The sequence below is a fragment of the Gambusia affinis genome, linkage group LG16 (genome assembly GCF_019740435.1).
Source record: "Gambusia affinis linkage group LG16, SWU_Gaff_1.0, whole genome shotgun sequence".
NCBI lineage: Eukaryota > Metazoa > Chordata > Actinopteri > Cyprinodontiformes > Poeciliidae > Gambusia > Gambusia affinis.
Window position 1 is genome coordinate 10,870,583 of NC_057883.1, and position 23,635 is coordinate 10,894,217.

General features: G+C 37.4%; 1 protein-coding gene across 4 annotated transcripts in view; it reads left to right on the forward strand.

The window, feature by feature from the left end:
- stxbp6 (syntaxin binding protein 6 (amisyn)) overlaps positions 1-23,635 on the forward strand; it is a 110,821-nt gene that overhangs the window by 41,888 nt on the left and 45,298 nt on the right. The window contains exons 5-7 of one of the 4 annotated variants that reach the window (XM_044142220.1): positions 1,220-1,312; positions 6,209-6,366; positions 8,114-10,794. In XM_044142220.1, the coding sequence (XP_043998155.1) occupies positions 1,220-1,312; positions 6,209-6,366; positions 8,114-8,137 (275 nt within the window). In that variant the 3' untranslated portion in view covers positions 8,138-10,794. Of the gene's footprint in view, positions 1-1,219; positions 1,313-6,208; positions 6,367-8,113; positions 10,795-23,635 lie in introns of those variants that run through there. The other 3 variants (XM_044142219.1, XM_044142222.1, XM_044142221.1) reach the window with 3 other exon arrangements.

The window sequence follows — 23,635 nt, forward strand, 5'->3', positions numbered from 1 at the left end:
TGCTTCTTGGTAGACGTCAATCAGTAAATCCAATCTTTGACTTTTAATCTGTGAAAGATTAGAAGCTCTGCTTTCTCTGGGTCTGTTTAGCATGACTGATAGTGGAGATGTCTACAAATCACTCAAATAATGACAAGAAGAATGGGAAGAATCCCAGACTGCTGCCAGTTCTGTCTACTCCAGTTTAAGTCTCACACCAGTGCAAAACAAAAATCATGACGCTGCTCAGGTGTGGGACCCTAACTGTGGATGGGCTCTATCTGCAGAAACATGTGGAATGACAGGCATTTCTAAACTTAGAAATGGTGTAAATACTATTAAATGTAGCTAAATTGAGTGGAAAGTAATGTTAATTAGTGCAGGAAAAACATTCCTTCACTATTTAAGAAAGAACTGATTTAACAGTTTAACTTGATTCAGTCTGATTCCAATTTCTTTTTGCAAACCATTCAAAATAGTTTCCAATTGTGATGCCATTAGTTATTTATATAAGAAGCAAAGTCAATATTATGGCATTGTTTGAGACATTACTGTAAAATTGTAAGATTCTTTGTGGCCAGTTTCTCTTTGTGCTTCTACTGATGTGTGGATGTCTATTTTATCCAGCCTATAAAGATGCCATTAAAGGTTTTATATCCTAATGGGGAACAAGGACATATTTATTGTCCCACAGCAATGGTAGCCAGCCTAAGATATCCAATTGCTTTATAGTAGTGCCACATAGCAACAGCAAGAGATACCAGATTTATGCCGCACAGAATATGAAGACTATAAAATCTGCCCAGGACCAAACAAATAGCCATGGTAAGATTTGATGAATATTCTTCCAGTGGATTCTACTTATACAGTGGAAACATATTTGGGCCGGTGTGCTGGCAGAATCTATATTTATATATGTATTAAAAAATATTCTGGTCTCATCTCAATGGTTATTGTAAATAGCTTGGACTTCATTATAAGTTACAAACCACTGGATATGTGACATGCTCAGAGAAGCTTAGAGATTTACAATTTATCATCAATACATCTTTTGAAATCAGTTGGAGTGGTTTTCCTTAACTACATAACTACTTTTATGTACTTGCATGGCATTAATGGAGAACTAAACTTCTAAGTTATTTACCCTTAACTTAATGACAATAATACTAGAACTAATTTAAAAGTAACAAACTGTAATACAAATCAAACTTTTTTTCTGGCTGATGTTTTCTCATCGCAGAAGGCTTAGATACAGTCATTTACCACTGCAAGGTCTATTTCAACAGAATGAGGAAAGACTTAGGGCCACATCGTGGTCCTCCTCAAAAACAAGGTAAGCACTGCTAAACAAAAATAAATATCTACTAATAACAATATGTTGACTTCCCGGTTTCATAAATAATTTTACAGATATGAAAAAAGAAGAATCCCAGTTGTTCATTTTGGATAGGCTAACTTTTGAAATGTCTACTATCAAAAGAAGGATACGAGACAGGAGTTTAAATGTACTGTCTGGAAATTTGCTGTTTAAGTGAAAAAGACAAGCTAACTCGGAAAAAGGACAAATTCTAATAAATAAAAAAATCTAAACAACTATGATTTGTTCTCTCAGATTAGTTTATTTGCAGCCATTTGTTTTTGCTCAAGGCTTCATTTAAGTACAAGGACATCTTTTCACTTTGCATGTAGTACTGAAGTGCTGATAATCAAAGGTTACGAGCCACAAACTCACTGTCTTCACCCTTCACTGTCAGACTTTGTGCAGACTCACTAATAAAAGGCTGTTCAGAGGTAAATCATGATCTGGTGCCCAAGGACAGCACAGTTACAGTCTGCATCCTCACTAATGCTGTTTCCTGTTCTGTTGTTTAGATTGTCTCAGACTATGATTTATGCTTTGTTGGAGTAATAATGACATAAATTGTGCCATTCATTTTCCCTGTAACGCTCAAAACATTTATCCTGTTTGGAAATTATTGTGTGATAGTGTCATTACATTAACCTGCTGTTTGGAGACACACTATAGAGACTGTTTATCAGTGCTCATTATCATTAAACAGACTAATTAGCCTATTATTATGTCATTCAGCAGAAGATTATTCAAATCCCTGAAAGATTCAGATAGGAAACGAGACACAAGTCTCTGAAAAGATTAAACAATGTTGAAAATAAATTAAGCATTTTACATGTTGAACATTATTCATGCTCTTCTCAATCATTAGTGGATAATTTTTTATAATTATTATTATTTTTTTACGATGGGCCAAGGTTGTTTCTGATAGCTTTTGTTTCCTTCAATAAATCAAAGCATAATTTATTGCTGGAAGTAGGTTATTAATATTTTGTTTGATCTGACATTTAAGTGTGATCAGAATGTTACTTAACTTAGTAGAATAGCTTCAAACACCACTTCTTGATTACATAAATTACAACCTAGAATATTAAAATCTTAGTAACATGTTGTTTGAATACATAGAAGGTCTATGAATATTTTTTTATTTTATTTTTTTACAGAGTTTGTGTCATTCACAAGAGAAACCTGTTTTGATTAAACAAAAATTAACAAGAAAAAAAATTATCGTTTTATATATGGAAAGTCTGGATGAAGTGTTGCGGAAAATGCCTTAGAAAATACACAGGTTCTGAGATTAGAGGAACATTTTGTGCTTGATTAAAAACAAGAATTAAATAGGACTCCTAAAAGACAGAGAATTTACTTTCATGTAAAACAAAAAAAACAAAAAATAAAACTTCAGTAGGACCATGGACAAAAGCAATTGGAATCAAATTTACTTGGAGTGGAACAGGATGCAGCTTGGGGAGATTCTCCTCAATGTTTCAGCCTTTCCTATACTTCATTATGCTGCTGTTGTTACTGTCAGAATTTGCATTAATTAAACTGCAGGAGGTTACTGCAGCAGCGTACACCTACAGGCTCCTGTCATGTCTGTTTTTCCCTCTCTATTCTCTACACAATTTAGAAGGTTACAACGGCAGTTTTTCTCGTGAAATACTCTACGTTTTACTCCGCTACATAACTATTCAAGGTTTAGATAAATTTGACTTCATTCTTGGTTGGATATGTTCATTAATATTTTTTTTGCTAATCCTAAAAATTCCATACAAAGCAGGAAATAGAATCTTCTTTGTTCCTAAAGATTATGTGGTGGTGATCTTTTTTTATTATTATTATTTTATTTTATTTTTTTACCCCATAGTAAAGAGTGGGCTATTGTGATGAAAACAAGACAACACACTAACTTTCAGTTCCAGAGATTAAATAATCTGTTCTATATCTGGTGTAGAATAATTAAAATCTCACTTGGATTGTACAAAATCTCACTACTCATATGTTCCAATTCACTTCCAGGATGAAATACACTGCAGTGTGTATTCTTCCATGATTGTTTTATGTAACAATATTTGTTTTTAGAGTTAACAATATAATCTCACAAATGCCTCAGGAAATGTGGCTCAGCTGTCCATATGAAATTTCCATTGATAACATCAGATCATTTTCTGAGTATCACAGGACTCTTGTCTTGGAATCCACCGTCCAACTTCCTGGTTTTGTTTATCTTTGTTGAAAGCTTCTGGATTCTGGAAGAGTCTTTTTTCTTTTTTTTCCCCCAAAAACAATTTCTCCATTTGAGCCTCCGCTGCCCAAAAAATGTTAGATTATGATACAAAATGGACTTCTCATTGTTTAGAGATCTGGGTCATGGATAGAGAAACATTGGTTTACAAAAGCTTTACAATAACTTTCTTCATGTTATTTTTTGCTATTTTGTTCAACATACTTGACCATATGGGGGGAAAAATCATTTGCCTAAAACAAAACAGTTGTGAGTTTTAGCCTCTGGAGTCCTATAGCCGCTACTATTTTATGTGAATGTATTGATCAATAGTCCTATTTCACTGTAAGATGAGATGTCAGCATTCGGTTTGAATCACAGGAACTGCACCACATAACATTCTCTGCTCCTTCACATCTATTTTGACTTGTGATGTTCCAACTCCCTTCCCTCTTCTGAAACCGTTCCACAGCCTCCCCACCCAGCATTTCTCTAATTACATTCTACAGTACACTTGGGGGAGCCGGTGCAACAGCCTGCCACTGATTTCTGTGAATAGAGCAGGGAAAGCTCCAGAGAAAAGAAAATGGTAGGCAGACAAATAAATGGAGATGTTCTTTTTAGTGCGAGGAGATGAGTGCGGGGGTTTTACAGCGGGTGAAGGGAGCACGACTCCCTGGGCTCCCCTGGATGACGAGGAGGAAGGGAATTAAGAAAAATGTGTAGTAAAGCTGTAAAAGGTCTGCAACTTTTTATGAATAGCTCAAAACCTATAACAGAAAGTTTACTTTTTCAAAATTGAGCAATGGATGTTATTTTGTGTCTGTGTCTTCATTTTCTATGAGCACTAATATAAATACGTACCCCATCTGTGTCTGCAGATCTTGTTCTATCGAAGTAACTAATTCTGAAGGGCTACCAGGTGGCCTGGCCGTCTGCTTTTGGGCTGTCATATAGTCCAGTGCAGTGGAGCTGTCCCAATTATCTGTCACTCACTATATCTGTCAAGGGACATACACTTACTATATTGGAGTTTCATGTGGGAAATAATAGAATCCAGGTTGTCAGTTTCCAAATGCACTCAGTTTCCCCTCTGACATTATGTGCATATCCTCTTGTGAGCCACCAAATGTATGTGTAGGTCACAACCTAAAAACGTTTCAGACGGGGTTTCTTTTGTTTGTTTGTTTTTGTTTTTTTTTCTGAACTGCCAAGGTGTCCGGAGGTACAAATCTAACAGAACTCTCATTGTGTAAGAGATGAATGCCTCATCAAAGGAAACATCCGCAGGGCTGCCGAAGTTATCAGAAGTTATCTTTGTTCTGTCTTTATATCCACCAGTGGGTTTCCAGGGCAGCCCAGGAGGCCAGCTGTCCTTTATCATGCTTTAAATTAGAAAATAGAGTAATAAAAACTTTGCTCAAGAAGTTTAAAATTAAATAAAGGAAGTGGCAAACCCTTCTTTTACACTTCTAGAAATTGTCAAAAGAAGCAGACGATTGTATTAGTTTTGTTGTCCAGTTTATGGATCGGGTCTGCTGATGCATTTTATGGATCGGGTCTGCTGATGCATTTTGGTATCACTGAGTTATTATTGAGCTTGTTCACAGTACAGGCTAGACTTACTGCCCCTTGTCATTGATCCTATTTCATGTTCATGGACAGGCACTCAAAGAAAAATCATGGAGAACCTCATCTTTTGCATTTTATGTGCCACTGTTGGCATCATCAAGCCATGGCCTGCAGTGTACATTGGAAAACTTTACATTCAAAGCTGAAGTGACTGGGATGAGTCAGTGGCCACCTCATGGTTGTTAAGGTAGACTGTCCACTCTGGGTTTTTGGTCAGTCTGTCTGAAGTGGAGGAGTTCACATCCTGTTCATGAGTGATGGCAGGATGATGCAGGTGATGGATAGAAGGACTGGAGCCTCATCAACAGTAACATGGGTACTTTTTTGAACTCCCATTGTTACGAAAGATCTGAGCCAGAAGTGAAGCTCTCAGTTTGTTGGTATTTATTCTCATCCATGCTCACAAGATATGGATCAGGACCGAAAGCAGAAGATCCCAGAAACAAGTGACTGAAACAAACTTCAACTGATTTCAGTAAAAGATTCCCAATGGTAAATTAAATGTCATGACTTGGTCTTAGTTAATTCCTAGCGTCACCGAGGATGATGATAGCTGTGGAATAGAATAATCCTCTGTAGTGGTCTCTGCAGTCATCTTATTTGTCTCCTTCATATTCAAGTTGAGATGGTTGTTTCCACGCCACACACTGTACTCAGCCCACCTCTGACACACCTGACAACTGCAGAGTCTTCTGAGTATTTTTACACATGACAGGACTCCTGACTTTTTCTGATATTACTGTGAGTAAAATCAGCTCTGAGGAATACTCATTAGCCACCCGCCCACTTTGCACCAGCTGGAGACCATTTTGTTTTATGATTATTTTGTCTGGCATCATTAACACTATTGGTCAGGGGTGCTGATTGCACCGCATGTAATGTCACAGGTTTTTGTCTCTTTACCAAAGTAACAAAAGTTTCTTCTTCCCCTTCTTTCCTCTTTTCGGCACTTTGTTTTGCCTCACTTCCTGCCTCCTGTTGGTCTCCCTGTTTCACGGCTTTGCTGCTACCCTTTTTTGCAGGTAACAGTATACTCCACTCAGCTGCAGACAGTGTGACCAGTGCTGTACAGAAGGCCAGCCAGGCTCTGAATGAGCGTGGTGAGCGATTAGGTCGGGCAGAGGAGAGGACTGCAGACATGATGAACAGTGCTGAACAGTTTGCTGTCACAGCACACAAGGTGAGTTAAATTAGACGCTTATTAATGCTTAAGAAAATTCTAGGTGCTTCTTCAATGTAAAAATAGCAGTTTGTCATCTTTAGTTTAGTTAAAAATATCTCTATTGAAGGATTCTTGTAAATTATGGTTTACTGTGATGAAACTATTAGCAGTAATGATTTTTGTTCAATGAATACAATATACCGTAGTTCCTTTTTTATTATCTTCTTGTTTTCTCATTTCTTATAAAGAATGACCAGCTTGCTGCTTAACTGGAAAAAAAGATGAATTCCTAAAAAAAAAAGAAAAAAAAGATATCTATATTATAGTGCTGGATAAATCGCACACCTAAGATTTGCAGATTAAATGTAAAATCATGTATTCCCTGAAGAGCACACAAAAACAAGTTGCTGTTAACTTTCAGAATAAACTCACCCATTGTGGCAAGTTTTAAATTATGCATCATAAAAGGCATGGTACAATGATTGAGTTTTAATTACAGAAGCTTGCTTGACCCTCTTGCTGCTCACAGATGAGATTCCATGCAGCAATGAGATGCAGAAAGTTTGACAAGCAGAAAGAAATGCTATGGCTTTGTTTCTTTTCGAGAGAAAATTACTACGTAAACCCCACAGTGAATGACTCATTTGCTGCCATTTCTCATCCCGCTTGATCCAATTTGCCTCAAAGCTTACATGGCTTGCACTTTTTTTTTTAGTAAAACACATGCTGTTTTTACTGGATACACTGTGAAACCTTTGAGTTTTTCTAATTTTCAACACATTCAGATGTGCTGTTCAAGTTACTGCTTGCAGGGAAAGTAGATTTAGTTTACTTAAGCTAATTTTGTAAAGTGTATTAATTTGATTGACGGATGAGAGATTAATGCAAATTCAAGCAAGGAAACCTGTCAAGATCTTTCATTCAAATTTGCCTTCTTGGCTTGGGTGGTCTGAAAATATATCACAGTAGGCATTGCTATGAAGAAAATAAATGCACCGTAGCATATTGAATACTAAATTCTACAAATAATCAAATCTCTGTTGTTATATTTTACCAGTAAGCAACATCATTTTTATAACATTTTTACCAATATTGGTATTAGTCTTCTTTGTTGTTTTAGGGTTACCTGTTCATGCTGTGAATCTCAGCTTTCTAAGAAATTGCAGCAAAAAGAAAACATCTGCAGTACTGCCAGCAGGTCACCTTGACTTTTTTTTTTCGTCCTGGTCTATTTCTGCAGTCTCATTTCTGCAGCTCACTTTGCGGCTGCAGACGGTTTTAACTACACCGCTCTGTTTTAATCAACAGTGCTAATTTGTCTGTGATGCTCTGCTGCCCCCACTGGATCGATCTGTAGAATTCAGTTCTCGTCATCACAAAGCTTCATGCTCCATCTGTTGTCTCTGGTTGTGTGTGTGACTGTGTGCGTGCATGTGCATTTTGTTTTGTTTTTCCACATCTCTCCACCCCGTGGCTTAGCATTTGACTGGTCACCCTAATCATCTCCCTAATGAGACTCCCATAAAGCCAATTACAACTGCTATTAATAAGATAGATGAACTTCCAGAAGGTGTAATTTGAAAATAACAAGCCTGAGTAGTTTACTTGGCAGCTTTCATTTTTATGAAATAACTTAAATGATGCACCCTGATTCCTGTGATTCCATATGCGCTTTATGGAGGAGTCTGTAACTTTAATGGTGGGATTTAATACACCGGCATTCTTCTCTTGAATATTCTTTAATCCCCCCCAATTTTTTCTGCAGCTCGCCATGAAGCACAAATGTTAGGACCACTGCCAAAACCACCTGCACTGGAGGTGTGAGCACAGACCAGTCGTTGCACAGGAGAGGGATTCCAGTATTAATTCTTTTTACATTTTTTTTTAAAAATACGATTAATCTTTTTTACCAATGTTAACATTTTACTCTTTTGGGTTATCATACTATGGTGCAGTTAATTCCTAATAACGGAGTTGCAGCACATGCAGGGACTTGCAAAAGTACTTGTACTCCTTTAGCAGTTTGCTTCATGCTCTGTCACATCAAAATCACAAACCGTTGTCTAATTTCCAAGAGTCATATGATAACCAACACAAAGTAGTGCATCATTTTTAAGTAGAGGATGGGGTTTGTTGTGGTCCTATCTGGCCTGATTTGGATTTCACCGGACCATCCTAACACCAATCCATTTCACTGTTGTTCTGCATGCATGTTTAGATGTGTTGTTCTCCATGTCAGTCTCAAATCTCTTGCAGCCTTTATCACCTCTATTCCTTCAACTTAGACTGATTTGTCTGTAGCATCCGCCACATCATGACACTACCACCACATTTAGTGATGGGGATGGTGTATTGATTTGCACTATAAGATCTCTACTACATACAACATTTTACATCTAATCAGTGTCCCTTCTTCTACATGACTTTCTTCTTGTCACTCATCCTTAAAGGCCAGATTCATGGAGTGGTCGACTAATAGTTGTCTTGTCAGCAGATTCCACTTGAACAGTCCTTTATGAGACGTTCAAAGTTCAGAATAGTGTTTAAAAAACTAACCTTATGTTATTTTATACCTGTTCTGTCTATTGTCAGCAGATTCCAATTGAACAGCCATTTATGAGATGTTCAAAGTTCGGGATAGTGTTTTAAAAAACTAACCTTATATTTTGTACCTCCTCTGTCTATTGTTATTGTTCGTCTTCATAATGCTGTTTGTTCAGTAACGTTAATTTCTAAATGCTCCGCTGCTTTGGCAAAGCAACGGAGCATAACTGACACATTAACCAATTAGGTGCTTTCTGACAGCAATTGATTGCACTCAAATATACAGACTAGAGGGTTGCATTAGGAAAGTGGGTTGAATACAGATGCACACCACTTTAACATTGCTCATTTGCTAAAAAAAAACCATTCAGCTTGTGTCATTCACCATCCACTTTATAGTTATGTACTACGCCATATTGGTCCCAATACAATAAATGACATTTTGTGTTTGTGATGTGACAGTGTGTTGGTGTGGAAAAGTTTAAGGGGTGTGAGTTCTTTTGAAAGACCCAGAAGATGAGAGAGGAAGGGACAACGTTGAGGAGAATGTTTAGTGCTTCCGTTTGCCAAAAATGTAACTTTAATGACAACAGTTAACAGTAACAAGCCCTGAGTTCACATTGTGTTTCTGAGATAATAACGTGTGGGCTAAAGTTAAACTAGAAACTATCGTCAATTTCTCCCAGACGAGTAATACATTGTTTCTGATTGTTAGGAGTTATTTATCCACACTGCTGGGTTTTAAAGGCTGATTTATGAATCAGTAGTCTGTTATGTGTTTTCCTTTTGAAAAGAGTGTCTCCATTAAATCTAATATAAATCTTTTGCACCTACGTTTCTAAAGGTTGAGTCTTCCTTTCAACATTTTGAACCAAATTTGGGACAGTGCAGTTTCAGCCTGTCCTTTCTCAATCTGCATTTTCATTCTCAGTTTGACTCTTGAGTCTTTTGTCCTCGACTTCAGGAAGTAAAAGCGGTATGTTTCCTTTCATACAATGCCAGCTGGAGTAGAGTGAAGAAAGATGATAAACCCACTTTGTCACCTTATGGATTTTTTTTTTTTTTTTGGGAGAAACAACAAAAAAAAGCCTACCACATTTTTTAGAAGTATTAACATCATTTCTAAGGATATTGATTACACATTGTATTGACTTATGTTACAAAGAGGCAGTACATTAGACCAGGCTGCAGTTTGAAAGAAAAACAACCTCTCATACTGATATCTCAACGTCTGTAGATTTAATTTGTCTCTTTATGGGGTGTATTACAATTAATTTTTGCTGTAGTTCACTTTTCAACACCAAGTACTGAGTTCCTTTGCTTTCCTTTATTTAATTTGGGAATTGTTAAGAGATAACAGCTGATCATGGACAAATTCCTTTAGTAGCAGCAATATATGATACTTTTTGTTGCTTTTTTTATTGTACTTTCCCACACTGACTAATTTTGAGGTCACAGTTTGGATGTACCCGATTGTTTTTATATTTTGCTTTTTTCTAAGTCATGATGTTACAAAGCACTGATGTAATAATCCTGCAGTGCACTGCGGAGTTCATAATGAGTTCTAGTTGCCTCACTTGGATGTTTAGCTTTTTTAATAACAAGAAAAAGATTGATTTCTATTATTAGTCCTTTTTACTAGCTAGCTTGAGGTTTGTGTTTTATGCTTCCAACAAATGTAACACACACCTGGTACATTGATATATCTTTAGTCAATTCACAAAATTGTTCTCTTTTCAATGTGCCAACAGCTTTAATTGTTTCAGGGTTTATTATCTTGCTTTCTTTGTTTGATGGGCTCAGTTTCACTTTAAGCGTTAACACTTGTTCTTTTTTCTCTGATTTTCATTCCAACTCTATGCGGTTGTAACATGTGAAATAAAGACCACAATTGCAGTAAAATGATTGTTCATTGGTGTTTCTTCTACAGTGTGTTGCTTGTTTAAAGTTTAAGATTTAAATTGCTATAACATGCTAACTTTTGTTCTGAGAATTTATCCTTTTGTACTTTGAAGATTAAATATAGTCTTTCTATACTGTAAATGTTTGCAGAGCTGTACAAGATGAAGTCAGTGCAACGACCACTAATTTTGAGGAGTGAATGCTGCCCTCAAGTGGTGGAAAATACTTCCAACTAATTTTTAAAATTTTTTTAACTTTAAAATGGGTGAATTTGATCCAGAACATAACAGGAGGGTTAAATTAATTATTGTTTATTTAAGCATCTTTCTATATATTTTACTTGCAACATTTTTTTTTCTTCAGTTTTTATGAATTTCAAATTCTCATTCAGTTTAATTGCTATGTTACACATAAGGTCAGTTTTTCTTCATCATTTATTGTGTGATCAACCTCACTGACCTAGGAAAACAGCCAGATTTCCTCAGCAGGATTAGTTAAACCTGTCTTAGCTTAGCTGCTCCTCTGTTGCTCTGATGAGGCTTGATCAAGCCCAGTTTTATTTATCCTTATTCTGAATTGATCAATTCTATTTTTGGCCACTGGACACAAATTGTAGCACACTTGAACTATTTTCTTGCATTTTGTATTGAGCATATCAAGCGACGTCTGTCCTTTTCACCAGATGTGTTTACTCACTCCATTTGAGCAAACTGCTCCAGGTCCCTCTGTTTCAAAGCGTGGCTGTCTTTACCACCCTGATGAAAAACATCTGTTATTTTACACGCAAGCTTCACACCATTGATTAATATCAAGTCATCTGAAACGTTCCATTTTTCCATCCAATGGAGGGAAACGGTTTAAATCAAACTTTAATCCTCCTCCTATTTTAATGTTCTTATTAATGATACAAATCAATGCGACAAGCAGGGGTAGTTAGAACAGTTGCAGCTGAAATACACGATCTATAAACTTTAGTTTATAGATGGCAAAGCGAGTGCCTCATTAAAACCCTGGCGCAGGACTCTGCTGCTATTACTCACTCTACAAACCAGTCTGAGTCATTCTTCCCTCCTGCTGAAAACTCTGCATTTGTTCATCTTTCTGTTTGTGTCTTTGGAACATAAAAAAGTAAGGCTCCATGTGCAGTTTATTTTACCCAAAGTCATGGCAAGTCATGGTACATTTTTTAAATTGGTCATTTGAGCGCTACTGCAAAGACTACCGGTAGTCTAAAATAAAATGTTCTGTAAATAAAAATCTATTAAATTCTTTGCTTGATTTTCATTTTCTGAAAAGGTTTTTTTTTTAATCGCATTATCATTTTTTACCACTAGGGAGCGCACTAGTCTTTAGGAAAACAACAATTGTGTCCTGTTTCTGTTTAGCATTGATTACTGTGTTTTACTGTAATTTAGTTTAGTAAAATGAACTACATCAGTGAAATACATGTCACCAGTGTTTACTGGTGACATGTTTGATCAACTGTACAACTTTAGAACTGAGACACATATGTCCTGGTAGTTGCTACGGCTAGTAGTAGAGTAAAACAATTAGCCAGTGAGAGCAACAAACACTTTGTTCACATCCTTCTGACCTATTATTAATGTATTTGTAAGTTAGCTTTAGGATATAACACCTGGAAATGTATTTGATGGAAAATAAGCTTTGAAATGTAAACTTTTCAAGAAACTTATAATGATTTGTTCAATGTGTCCGTGATTGGAATAACTGTGACCATTTTTTGAAAAGAAAGGCATTTAGTGTTTACTCCAATCAATATAGGTAGGTACAAAGGGCCGTCATAACACACCCTTGAAATGTATGGCTTCATATGTTTATGAATCTGTATAAAGTGGGTGTAACTTTTCTAATTGGAAATGGGTGAGCAAATAAGATTTTGCCCATGGTGCTTGTCAAACTTTGGCTAGATCTGAATAAAGGGATTCACGTTGGCATGTGTGGGTGTAAGAAACCTAATTAGAAAAAATTCACAGGGGTATTTACTCATATTTACATACAAAGAATACTTCCATCAGTGGTACACAGTGCCTAACGTATTTGTTGAAGGATCTTTGCAGAAAACTGGAAAGCTTGTGCAAACAGATGTCACCTTCAGAGATGCATTGGCATTCCTGTCAGAGAGGAAGTGTGAGCCTCAGCAGAGGTTTACCGGCCGCCTTACTGAGAAGCCAGCCAGCCACCCTTGGGCCAGTTCGTTTTTAATCTGCCAACATCCCCAAAGGCTCAGCGGAAGTAATTACAGGTTACACCCAAAGGTTAGGAGTGCGAATGAACCCAACGACACTTCTGGTTTCCATTATCACATACAAATCTCTGCTGTGATGTTTCTTGAAATAGCTAACTATCTGTCAAGACTTGATTTTTACCTCAAAGCTAACCTTTGTTGACTAAAACAGAATATCACCACACTTATTCTAGAAACTTGGATTGAGAGAAATGTCCACAAACCCAAGTGCTACACACCATCCCGACCAAAGGAAAACACTTTAAACCTTTTAACTTCATTAAGTTATAGAAACAAGAATGTGCTCTAAATGTTATATTTAACCTGTATAATTTAAGCAGTCTGCGACTTTAATCCAAATCCTGTGGATTTTCATCAGTCATCTATTCTATGAGGTGACATTTAATGTTTAAAAGGTATGTCAATGTTTTTACTGCCTTCCCTTTTTAATTTTATTCTACCCTCAAGCCCAAAATAATTGAGAAATCTGTACAAAAAATAGAAATAAAAAAATAAACCGAACACAAGGCAGCTGGGAAAATTGTGCTAGCTAAAAACTCTTTTTGCCTTTGGTGAGCTAATCTGGATAATCACACAGTACGAACAACAGTATGTTGCATTTTCTAGACATAGTCAGTACTTTTGATCTGTTACTGAACCTCACTTGGGAGAAAGTCGAGATTCAAATCTGACCTTGGTTCGATATGTTCTAAATCTGTTTCTTGATTGTGTACGTTCTGGTATCTCTGAATGAATCCCACTGAGGGAAGGGGAAAAAAAAAAGGCAGAATTTATTTTTAATCTAAGGTAGAAACAGAGACCTGTGCAGTTTGGGTCACCTCAGTTCTCCCCACAGTGACTTGGCAGATGTGTAGTGAGGCAAAGTGCACAACAGCTGCTTGCTCTAAATTGAGCAGCCCATTCTTCCAATTCTCCCCTCTGCCTTTGAGTTCCTGTGGTGTGCAATGTCAGGTGTGCTGGAGTCATCATTTATTATGCTGATGAGTTTCCTCACACTATCTCCTGTGTCAGTCTGTATTCTTTCAAATGTTGGGCCTTTTACTTTTGGTCAAATTATTTGTCTTTATCATATTCTGTCTGTAGCCTTTAATTTGCATATATCCTCTGACCTTCATGAATAAACAAAGAGGAAAATTCTGATTTCAAAAATCACCTCAGCACCTGCTGGAAATTAGCATAATAAGACAAATGGCATTTGGTGCAAAAGAGGAGCAGTGACCCAGTTCTTTGTTGAGCTTTAATGCTATTTAAATTGACTTTACAGATGCTGACACATTGTTTCTATACATGGACCCAACCATGAGAGATACTTACAGTATTTCCTCGGTAAACAATTTAGTGCAGGCACAGCTCAATAAATCATTGAAAAATGAACTGATTTCAATAATTCAAAAATTGATAACTGATAATGTAAGGACACAACGCAACATAGTTTACACATTTCTTTCTACTAATTGTGATCATTTTGGCTTTCAGCAAATAAAACTCCAGAATTTTATTTCTCCAAAAGTTAGAATATTGCATTAAACCTAATCCAAACAGCTCAATAGAACAGGATTTTTAATATAGAAATGACACATCATGGCATACATAATTTAAAAAAAAAGGAATTGCTGAATAAAACTGGCAGATTTTTCCAAAGTAACATGTTCTGGATGGCAAGCACTGCTTTTGCTGTTCCTCTTTGAATCTCTGTCTGGCCTCTTTGAATTTCAATAATTTAAAAGCCAGGCAAGAATCTGGACTTTGGGATACAACTTTTATGATCGCCAACGTTCAGTACCTATTTTTCATAGAAGGACATTCTGTATTAGAAATTGATCTCATGTACAGTAATGCGCAATTTTTTTCTGGACAACTAATTTTTTGGGGTTTTCTTTATGTAAGTAATCATCAAAATTAACAGAAATAAGCACCTTAAGTGTATCAATGTGTTAGAAAATTGCAAAAATGCACAAAATTCAAATTTTGATCTGAACCGATATAAGAAAACTTTCTAATGATATTTTCACATATTCAGATGCACCTGCACGTACAAATACTACATAATTCCATAATGTCTATCTCATTAAATCTAGAGTCCAATCTTGTAGGTATTGACTTGACTCAGGGAACAATCTGGCTTCGAACCAGCTTTGACATACAATCTTCAACTCCTCTGGAAACACTCACTGAGTGATCCTGCACTGTCAGATAGATGATAGTGTGAGTTAGTCCTGTTGAAGCTTTACCATATAAACAACATGAATACATATGCACACAAGGAAACTCATGTGCAACCTCCAGGTGTTGGTTTTTCACACACCAATGGCGATAATTTAGTTAAGCACAAAAATGCAGTTATATAGATGGCCAGAAATTTACTTTAAATAATAAAACATTTTGTACAAACATCTTTTGCATTAAGAAACGGAAACCAAATTATCCATTGATGGTTTGATAGAACAGTTTGGATTAATGAGTTTGTCATATTCTCATATTAGCTGTAACTATAACCTGAGGTAATGGATGGTAAACAAGGTTTCCCTCAGATGCTGCTTTAAAATCAGTGAGTTTGTGTCAGTTTGACTCACCCTCACTCCTTGGGTGCATTTGTCTTTTGAAGACATTTCTTTAGAAGAGCCTTTAATACCCTTGTTTCCTCCGGTCCTGTGAGCAGGATATCAGTATGCAGACAACGCCCTTCAGGTTTGCAGTGCATGCTGTGCAAAGCCTCTAAATTACACTGGAATATGTAGGAGGGAGAGTTCATAACAAAACCTGTCACTTCCTGTTTGTCTATGATCCATCACTGCAGCCTGCTTAATATGTTTCCATATTCCAAAAGAGGACCGTGGGTGGTGGGAGTTGGTGGGGGTCATTAAGGTACAATTAGCTATTTTCACTGTGCTTTGTCCCAGGCGGAGGTTACTGCAGTCTGGTTCTGCAAGCAGCATGAGTTTGTATCTGTTTCTCTTTGGACTTGAGGGATTTATCTTCTGGAAAAACGGCCCCGTTAGGGAAAAAAACCCCAAAAACAAAAACGTGTGCATCAGCGAACTAACAAGCATGGCACTAACACCAGAGGGCAGCAACTAGCTTGAATTAATCGGATTGATTAAGGTACCATCTCTGCTTAGATCTCTTTCTCTCCCTCCTGTACAGAGGAAAAGAGAGTCTCAGCCACACACATCTTATTCTTCACAAATTCCCTTAGATTAGGGAGATTACAATGGTTTTTAATGTTATTGCATATTTAATGTCACATACATAGTTTCAAGGATTTCCAGCAAATGCCATCCGTTTGGTCGTACTTTTTGGTCGTTTTTCTTGACCAGCGATGTTGAGAATTTCCTAGAGTCCACCACAGAGGGGCGCTGCAGCTTAAGATGAGTTATATGGCGCTCAGGAACCCAAGTGGGAGTGTGCACTAACTGAGCTAGCGTCAACTGCTCGCTTTAGTGTCAGTCTCTAAAAGTTACCCCAGATAGCTAAATCTGCTGAGCTGTCTCCTCCCTCTGCCCCTCTCTCTGCTGCAATATGACTTTTCTGCTCCACTCTCAAAGAAAGTTTCCTTTTCCTTCTCCCTCTCATTTGCTCTCATATATCGTCCTTCCCCCCCACCACCTTACAGGCACCAACTCCAACTCTAGCAGCATTCAGCCTAATCCCTCTAATTCAGTTAATCTAATTTTATGGCTATGGTCACACTGCTGATCGCCACAGCTGGTTCTCTGCAGTCTCTTTTCTTTGCAATCTTTTTTTTCCCCCTCCCTCCCAATCCCCCTGGAGCATGCTCTTTCTCACTTCTTCCACTTTACTCACCCAGAGCAATTGATTGACAGTATTTGAATTTTTTTCACAACTATCCAAAGAGTAACTTAAATCTGGAGCTGGTTATTTAAACATGACACATTTGAATCTTACTGTATATTCTGTGTCTAAGTGTCTTGAAACTTGAGTGTTATCTTTTCACTTCTTCTTCACCAACTTTACAATATACTAAATTCAGCATGCAAATTATTCCTTCAATTGCCTTTGAGCTCATACAAATGATTGAGGGTTAGAATATTTTTTGCAAGATGAATAATGAGCTTTGTTTTTTTAGCAGACAAATTTCAACACTTATTCATTAAAACGTGCCAGCATACAGTGTATGCATGACTGAGGGATTATGAAGATCTATTAGCAGATAAGAGGGACTTTCTTGGTGGAAATCACTGGACATCAGGTACTGAGGTTAAATATTTGGTGTCACTGCACAACCATTTTAAACAGATTCACAATTTAGCTTAATGTTTTTCGAACATTGTCCATTTCAATTCCTGGTCTCTACATTTAAAATGCCTCTTGTTTCATTATGCTTCACTGCAGACTCTTTCTGTTTTGCCTCCTACCTCAGTCTGAGTCCACTGGCTGCGGCAACTCTCAGCTGTAATTGTCAAAAAAGAATGAAGGCGTTTCAAACCGCTTGAGAAATCTATCTTTACATCTTTTGCTTGTCCTCCATTAACCTTAGCTTATCATGTAAAAGTAGAAAAGAGAGATTGGGGGGGGCGGAGTCCACTTTGCGGAGGTGGAGGGGAATCGTGTCAGTCTCAGTGAGAGGATTAGGGCCAGAAAAACCAGACACTCACAGGATCTGAAAGTGGGCCGAACGCGACACACCCATGTGTCACAACTCACCGTGTGGGGTGTGTTTGTCCCGCCTGACAGCTGATGTGAAAAGAATAAAAAAAAAAAAAAAAAGAAGGAAGGGGGTGGGGAAAAAAAGCAATATTCCTATAGCCTATGCGTTTCTGATTTTCAGTTTTTTTCCTCTCCCATCTGCCCTCTGTTTTGATTATTCCTCACTATCTCACTCCTCCTTCAGCTGTTGTCTGTCCTTTTCCCCTTGCCACCTGTGGCCCAATTGTGGGTTTATAGGACAACAGTCTGGCGATTATAGGTCTGACTTGTTTAATTTTCTCCCAAAAGGTGTCAGGAGTCTAGGATACCTGCTATACTCACTGGCCACTTTATTAGGTACACCTTGCTGGTATGTGTTTGCCTTCATAAGTTCCCCATTTCTAAGTGTCTAAGACCTTCTACAGACATTTTGGTCAAAAATGATTGCATGGCATAATTGCTGCAGATTTGTTGGCTGTATCAAGTTGCTCTATTGTATCGACATCGGCTCACTCTGGAGGCCATTGGAGAACATTCAAGTAATAATTTTCATGTTCAAGAAGCCAGGTTTGAGCTTTGTGACGTGGTGCATTGTCCTGCAGAAAATAAGCATTAGAATATGGGAACGGCGTAATTCCAAAGGGATGGACATGGTCAGCAACAGCACTCAGAAAGGCTGACATTTAACTAAAGCTCAGATAATAAACGAGGAAGAGATTCCAACCTCCAGGTCATAAACATGGTTGTTTGGTTCTTAACCACAGGGGAAAAGGTGAAAGCTGCCCCACACCAACTCATCACTACTAACAGCCTTAACTGTGGATACACAACAGTATGTATCCATACATTAATGCTGTTTAGGCCAAATTGTAACCCAGTCAAGAATAATTGGATGAGAAAAAGTTTTTCCAATATTACTGTTGTTTTTTGTTGTTGTTCTATTTTGACTCCTTAGTTTCCTGAGAGCCACCAGGTTATTTTCTGCTGCTCTAATTGGTTTTACATTTGATCTAGGTTTACTGATAGTATGCCATCTACAACCTTTTTTTTAATTAAATATAATCTGTCTTTTGAACTATTTTCTGTAAACCAGAGGTAGTTTTGCATGAAAATTTCATTGTATCAGATCAGCCAGTCTGGTACCAACAACCATGCCATTTTCAAAGTCACATAAAAGCCTCTGCAGATGCTCAGTTTGACTTTCATGTTGTCTGCATGCCCAAATGCTCTTAGTAGTAGTCATACCATTTGCTGATTGGCTATTTTTGTTAACAAGCAGTTGTAAAGTTGTATTTAATAAAATGGCCTGCTGTCTTTGGCACAAACCATCGAATGTTGTGAAGTTTAATAACTCTCTGGCATTTGAAGAGGGTTAAAATGACTGAACATCAGAGGAATTTTTTGCACATACATAGCTTAGCCTCTGAAGTGCAGCATGTGTATGTGTCCTGTCAGTGGCCTTCAGTAATAATGACATCTCAAAAGAATAAAGGGATGGATGGTGCATTACAAAGCCCCCTTTATTAGCTGTTTTTCCCCTTTTTTTCCACAGCTTCTGCACTATCCTAATCTCCCTTTTGTTCTTTGTTCTAGCCTCTTTTCCCTTGTGGTAAAACGGATGGGTTTGGAATGACTGCAATGCAGCTAAAACAACAGCAATGGTCTGATTTTATTTATTTATTTATTTTTCAGTTCAGGAAAAACAGGGATGGTCATCCTGGCTTGCTACCAGTTTTAGGATCTCCTTTGGTTTCAGAATCTGAATTGGATTGGGTCAGCTGCCCATTCATCAGACCCTCAAAGAGAAGAAGAAAGTGAAACACACAGCTCTTGTCTCAGCACGGCTCCACCACTACTGAGAGGAACAGATAACTTGAGAGATAAAAAAGAATTTTGACTGTGAATTGGAGACTGAGAAACGAGAAACTGATAAAGAATGTAAAGACAAAGGGAAGGAGATCTGATAAACGGAAAAGCCATTCTTAACTTAGTTCTTAGTTCTCACACCTCCTGGAAGCTAAATTTGCATTGCTCCTATGCCAGGCGCTGCATATTTTCCGTAGAGATCACACCAAACAGCTAACATTAGAAACTTCAGTGATATTTTCAGACCGCAGTGTTGAATCAGCCTCCTAACAGTCTGTGTAAGCAATCCAGACAGGTGTTTTCCATCCTGCATCGTCCTTTTGCTTGTTGTTGCTCTCACACCTCAGTCAGGCCCCACACCGACACAGCAGGTGAAGCAGTGCTGCTCCGTTCCCACCTCACACCACCGAGTGTAAATATAATCCTTGACTTTGGGAGTTTTGTGTTAATTTATAAGCCATATGGAGCCTCCTGTGTCACATCACTGAAACTGTAGATGGTAAAAGACCTGAAGACACATCTATGTAAATGTGTATTAAAAGTAGTTGAAACAGTAATTGTCTTGTGCAATAGACAAGTTGCTCTTTTGATTCATTGTTTGGTTGTACATAAACAATAGAATAATTAATAAACATATGATATAATTAAGCTATTCAAGGCTTAGCAATATTTCTTAGACAAAAAAAAAACAAAACTGTTTTTGAATGGCCCTCTAATGGCACAGTGAATTTAAAAATATTACCACTGTCATTAAAATAATGGGTTTATGAGATAAAGTGGAGAAATTTGAGTCACCATTTAGCTATTTGTATAAAGCTCTATAATATTTTCACCTTTTATGGTAGTAGCATAATCTCATGCTGAGAATGTTTGACATTTATCAAGCTGAAAGAAAAAGTTGCTCCAAAAGTAGGTTTTGTGAAAACATTTAGTCTGACATTTGTTGGAAAAGTACATGTAAATGAATAAGTTTTAAATTGATCTTTTCTGTAGGTTGATAAGGATTTCCAGAAACGTCCTGACTCTTTCTCTTACATATACATAATTTGACAAGAAGCCCTTTGGCCACTAGAGTTGATGGGGACCCTTAATTATGTTCACCATGCTCATTAGATGTACGGATGACCTTTTAATAAATTGTTTATTTTTCATGTTTTTCTTTTCTTGGGTTTGCATTTGTCTTGACTTTCCTCATAGTTCAAAACTCAAACAAAAATGCTCTTTAGAATAGTCGATTGATTATTTTGTTATTTAAAACTGGAAAGAAAGTACAGTAGAAAATATTAATTTGATAACTTACTGTTAAGGAAGTTTTAGTCTGACTACGTTGCTATTACTTGCCTCGTCACTTTTGTTTGCAATAAGCTGCTTTCAAATCGTCAAAAAAGGATTTTCAAACTAATTTTTTCGGGTCTTTCCTTTGAGTTAACTTTTCGAGTTTAAAAGAGGACAAATTGTCCTTAATTTATTTGATGAAAAGGGTAACGAACTCAAACATGATTTATACTTAATGCCCCTGCTTTCAATCAAGTAACCACTGCTTAGATTTGTATTGTGATCCCCTGATGAGGCTTTTAAGGACTAAGCATATGCATTTTAAATTAAGCTGTTAAAATGTCTTTAATTTGATGAGACGCAGCCGTAGCTAAATGTGCATAATGCTATAAAGCCTCATCCATCAGTAGCAGTTCCATGCGTTCCCTCATTTCAAGGATTTTTCTTTCCTTGTAATTATGGAGCACGGTTATAATCAGAACATTTAAATATTTCACTTTTTCCTTTGGGTTCACAGAATCTTACTGTGTCCCTCCATGTTCAGCGCTGTCAGTGTCCTGCTGCCTATCAGCTTGCTGTGACAGACAATTAGTGGCAGCAGAAATGGCTTTTCATGCAAACCCATTCTCCCTGAATTCCCTTGTCACAGCTCATTGCGATAAGGCGGCGACTGCAGAGGCACCACAAGTGGAATAGCACAGCATTTACATCGTGCATTCATATTTCAGCAGCCACTTGGGCTGAGATTCGTTTCTAGAGGAGCGCACGCAGTGAGGCAGGCATACATAAATACAAACTAGTGGACTTAGAAAACACTTTCTGCTGCTTGAGTGTTTGAATGACATTTCATCTCTAGAGTCTGTTTCTTATGTCACTGCGTTCTCGGCTAAGGCAAAACTTTCATTAACACTGATTTATTTTTTTTTTTTACCTTGTAAAAAAGTCAAATAGTGTCAAAATTATCTGGCACACATGACCAATTACGTCTGATAAAATGTAGATATGGTTCTTCTTTACTGTTTTGCCAATGAATAATTTTAAAATGGCACTAACAGAGTAGGCTATTATCAAAGGAAGAAAAGTTATTTTCTACAGATACATCACGTTATTTTTTTCTCAAGGTTTCAGTACACTGACACACTGATGTGCTACTACATTATGATGTTGTTCAACGTTTCTGTGTTGTAGCATCTACTGTTTTAACATATCAGGTTTATAAACTTGAACAATTCTTAAATTCTTCTACATTAAAAAACATCATTCATCTCATCTGGATCTGCTGCACTTGCCTCACCGCTTTCCACCACCGCGTTACATGACAGTCAGTCTTTTCTTTAGATTTCTTCAAGCAATTCTTGTGTTGTATACACGCCATCAGTTCAATGCGACCATTTGTGATTAAAAAAACCACAACAACAACAACAACAACAACAACAACAAAAAACCATTAAAATAATGCTGGTATTTTATGTCTAAAAAAATACAGTTTACGATTAACCTTCATTTTGCAGTAGGATACTTAAACCTCTTATTCAGTGTTGGCACCTTTCAGATGATCACAAGGTGCAGTAAAAGTGTTAAATAATTCATTGACTCAGTTAAGCCTTTACTCATCAACAGCCATAAACATGCCTAGTTTACATTGTTACAAGGCTCTGAAATGTTCATGACACAAATGAACTAGCAGTGATATAATATAATTGAATAAAATCACTTTAAGGCATATATAACCATTGCTTACACTCTGACTTTTATATTATATTGTCATTCAGTCATTAGAAATCAGATTGGTATCAGAAGCGATTGATAAATGCACATAACTTGCTACTTCCAGCATCTACATATTATTTATATATAATGGTTACACCAACAATACTTGCAAAAACACTATGCTTTAAAGAATGCCTGAAGTGTTTCTTCCAGCCACCATTAACTTCTCTCTTTTTTCCCCTCCATTGCTTCCCTGATAAAGTGTCCTGTTCTCCTATATCTCTATTGGACACAACCCTCCATCACTGCTCCTCCCTTTCACCATCCCTCCCTCTCACCTCAACCCCCTGGAGTGTAGCGATACTGCTGATGCATCACCACCTAACATAATTTGTTTAAATGACAGATTAGGAGGCTAACTTGATTTGTGTCCAATACTGTATGTAGTGTCTGTTACCAATCCAATAAAGCAAATCTCCCCGCCTCCTTTGCATCTTCTTTTCAACCCCTTTTCTCCTCCACATACCCCTTTTATCCCCCCCCCCATCCTGTATCTGCAGCAATAAACTCCAAGTTGAAGGAGGAGGGGATGTCAGCTGCGTTCGTAACATGATTGCAGGTAGGGACCGCCAAGGCCTCCACATAATTGAATTGCGAGCTTGGAAGCTGTTAGGTTTGGCGAGGCACTCATTGACTCATTGATTGCCACAGAGGGGCCTCAGAAATATGCCTTGCAGTCACAGCCAATCAATCAAACAATTAAGCCCAATCGCTTTCACAGGCCATGCGCCTTTTAAATCTAACCTCACAGCTCCAGGTTCTGTCCGTTCAGAATTAATTGCTGCTGTCCCGACAATTTGCACCTTCCTTTTTGTACATTGAAGGAAGGTAGGTGTGAGTTGGCATTTTGAAGGTGTTGCCACCTCTGTAAAGTCTTTGTGTCAGCAGACAATACATAATCCTTGTTGTGCAGCGTGTATGCACATGCAGTCACCAAATTTTAGGAGACCAAGGAACAGGTAGGTCAGCTCTTACAAGATGAAAACTGACACAGTTAGAGGAAAGAAGAAGAGGAGT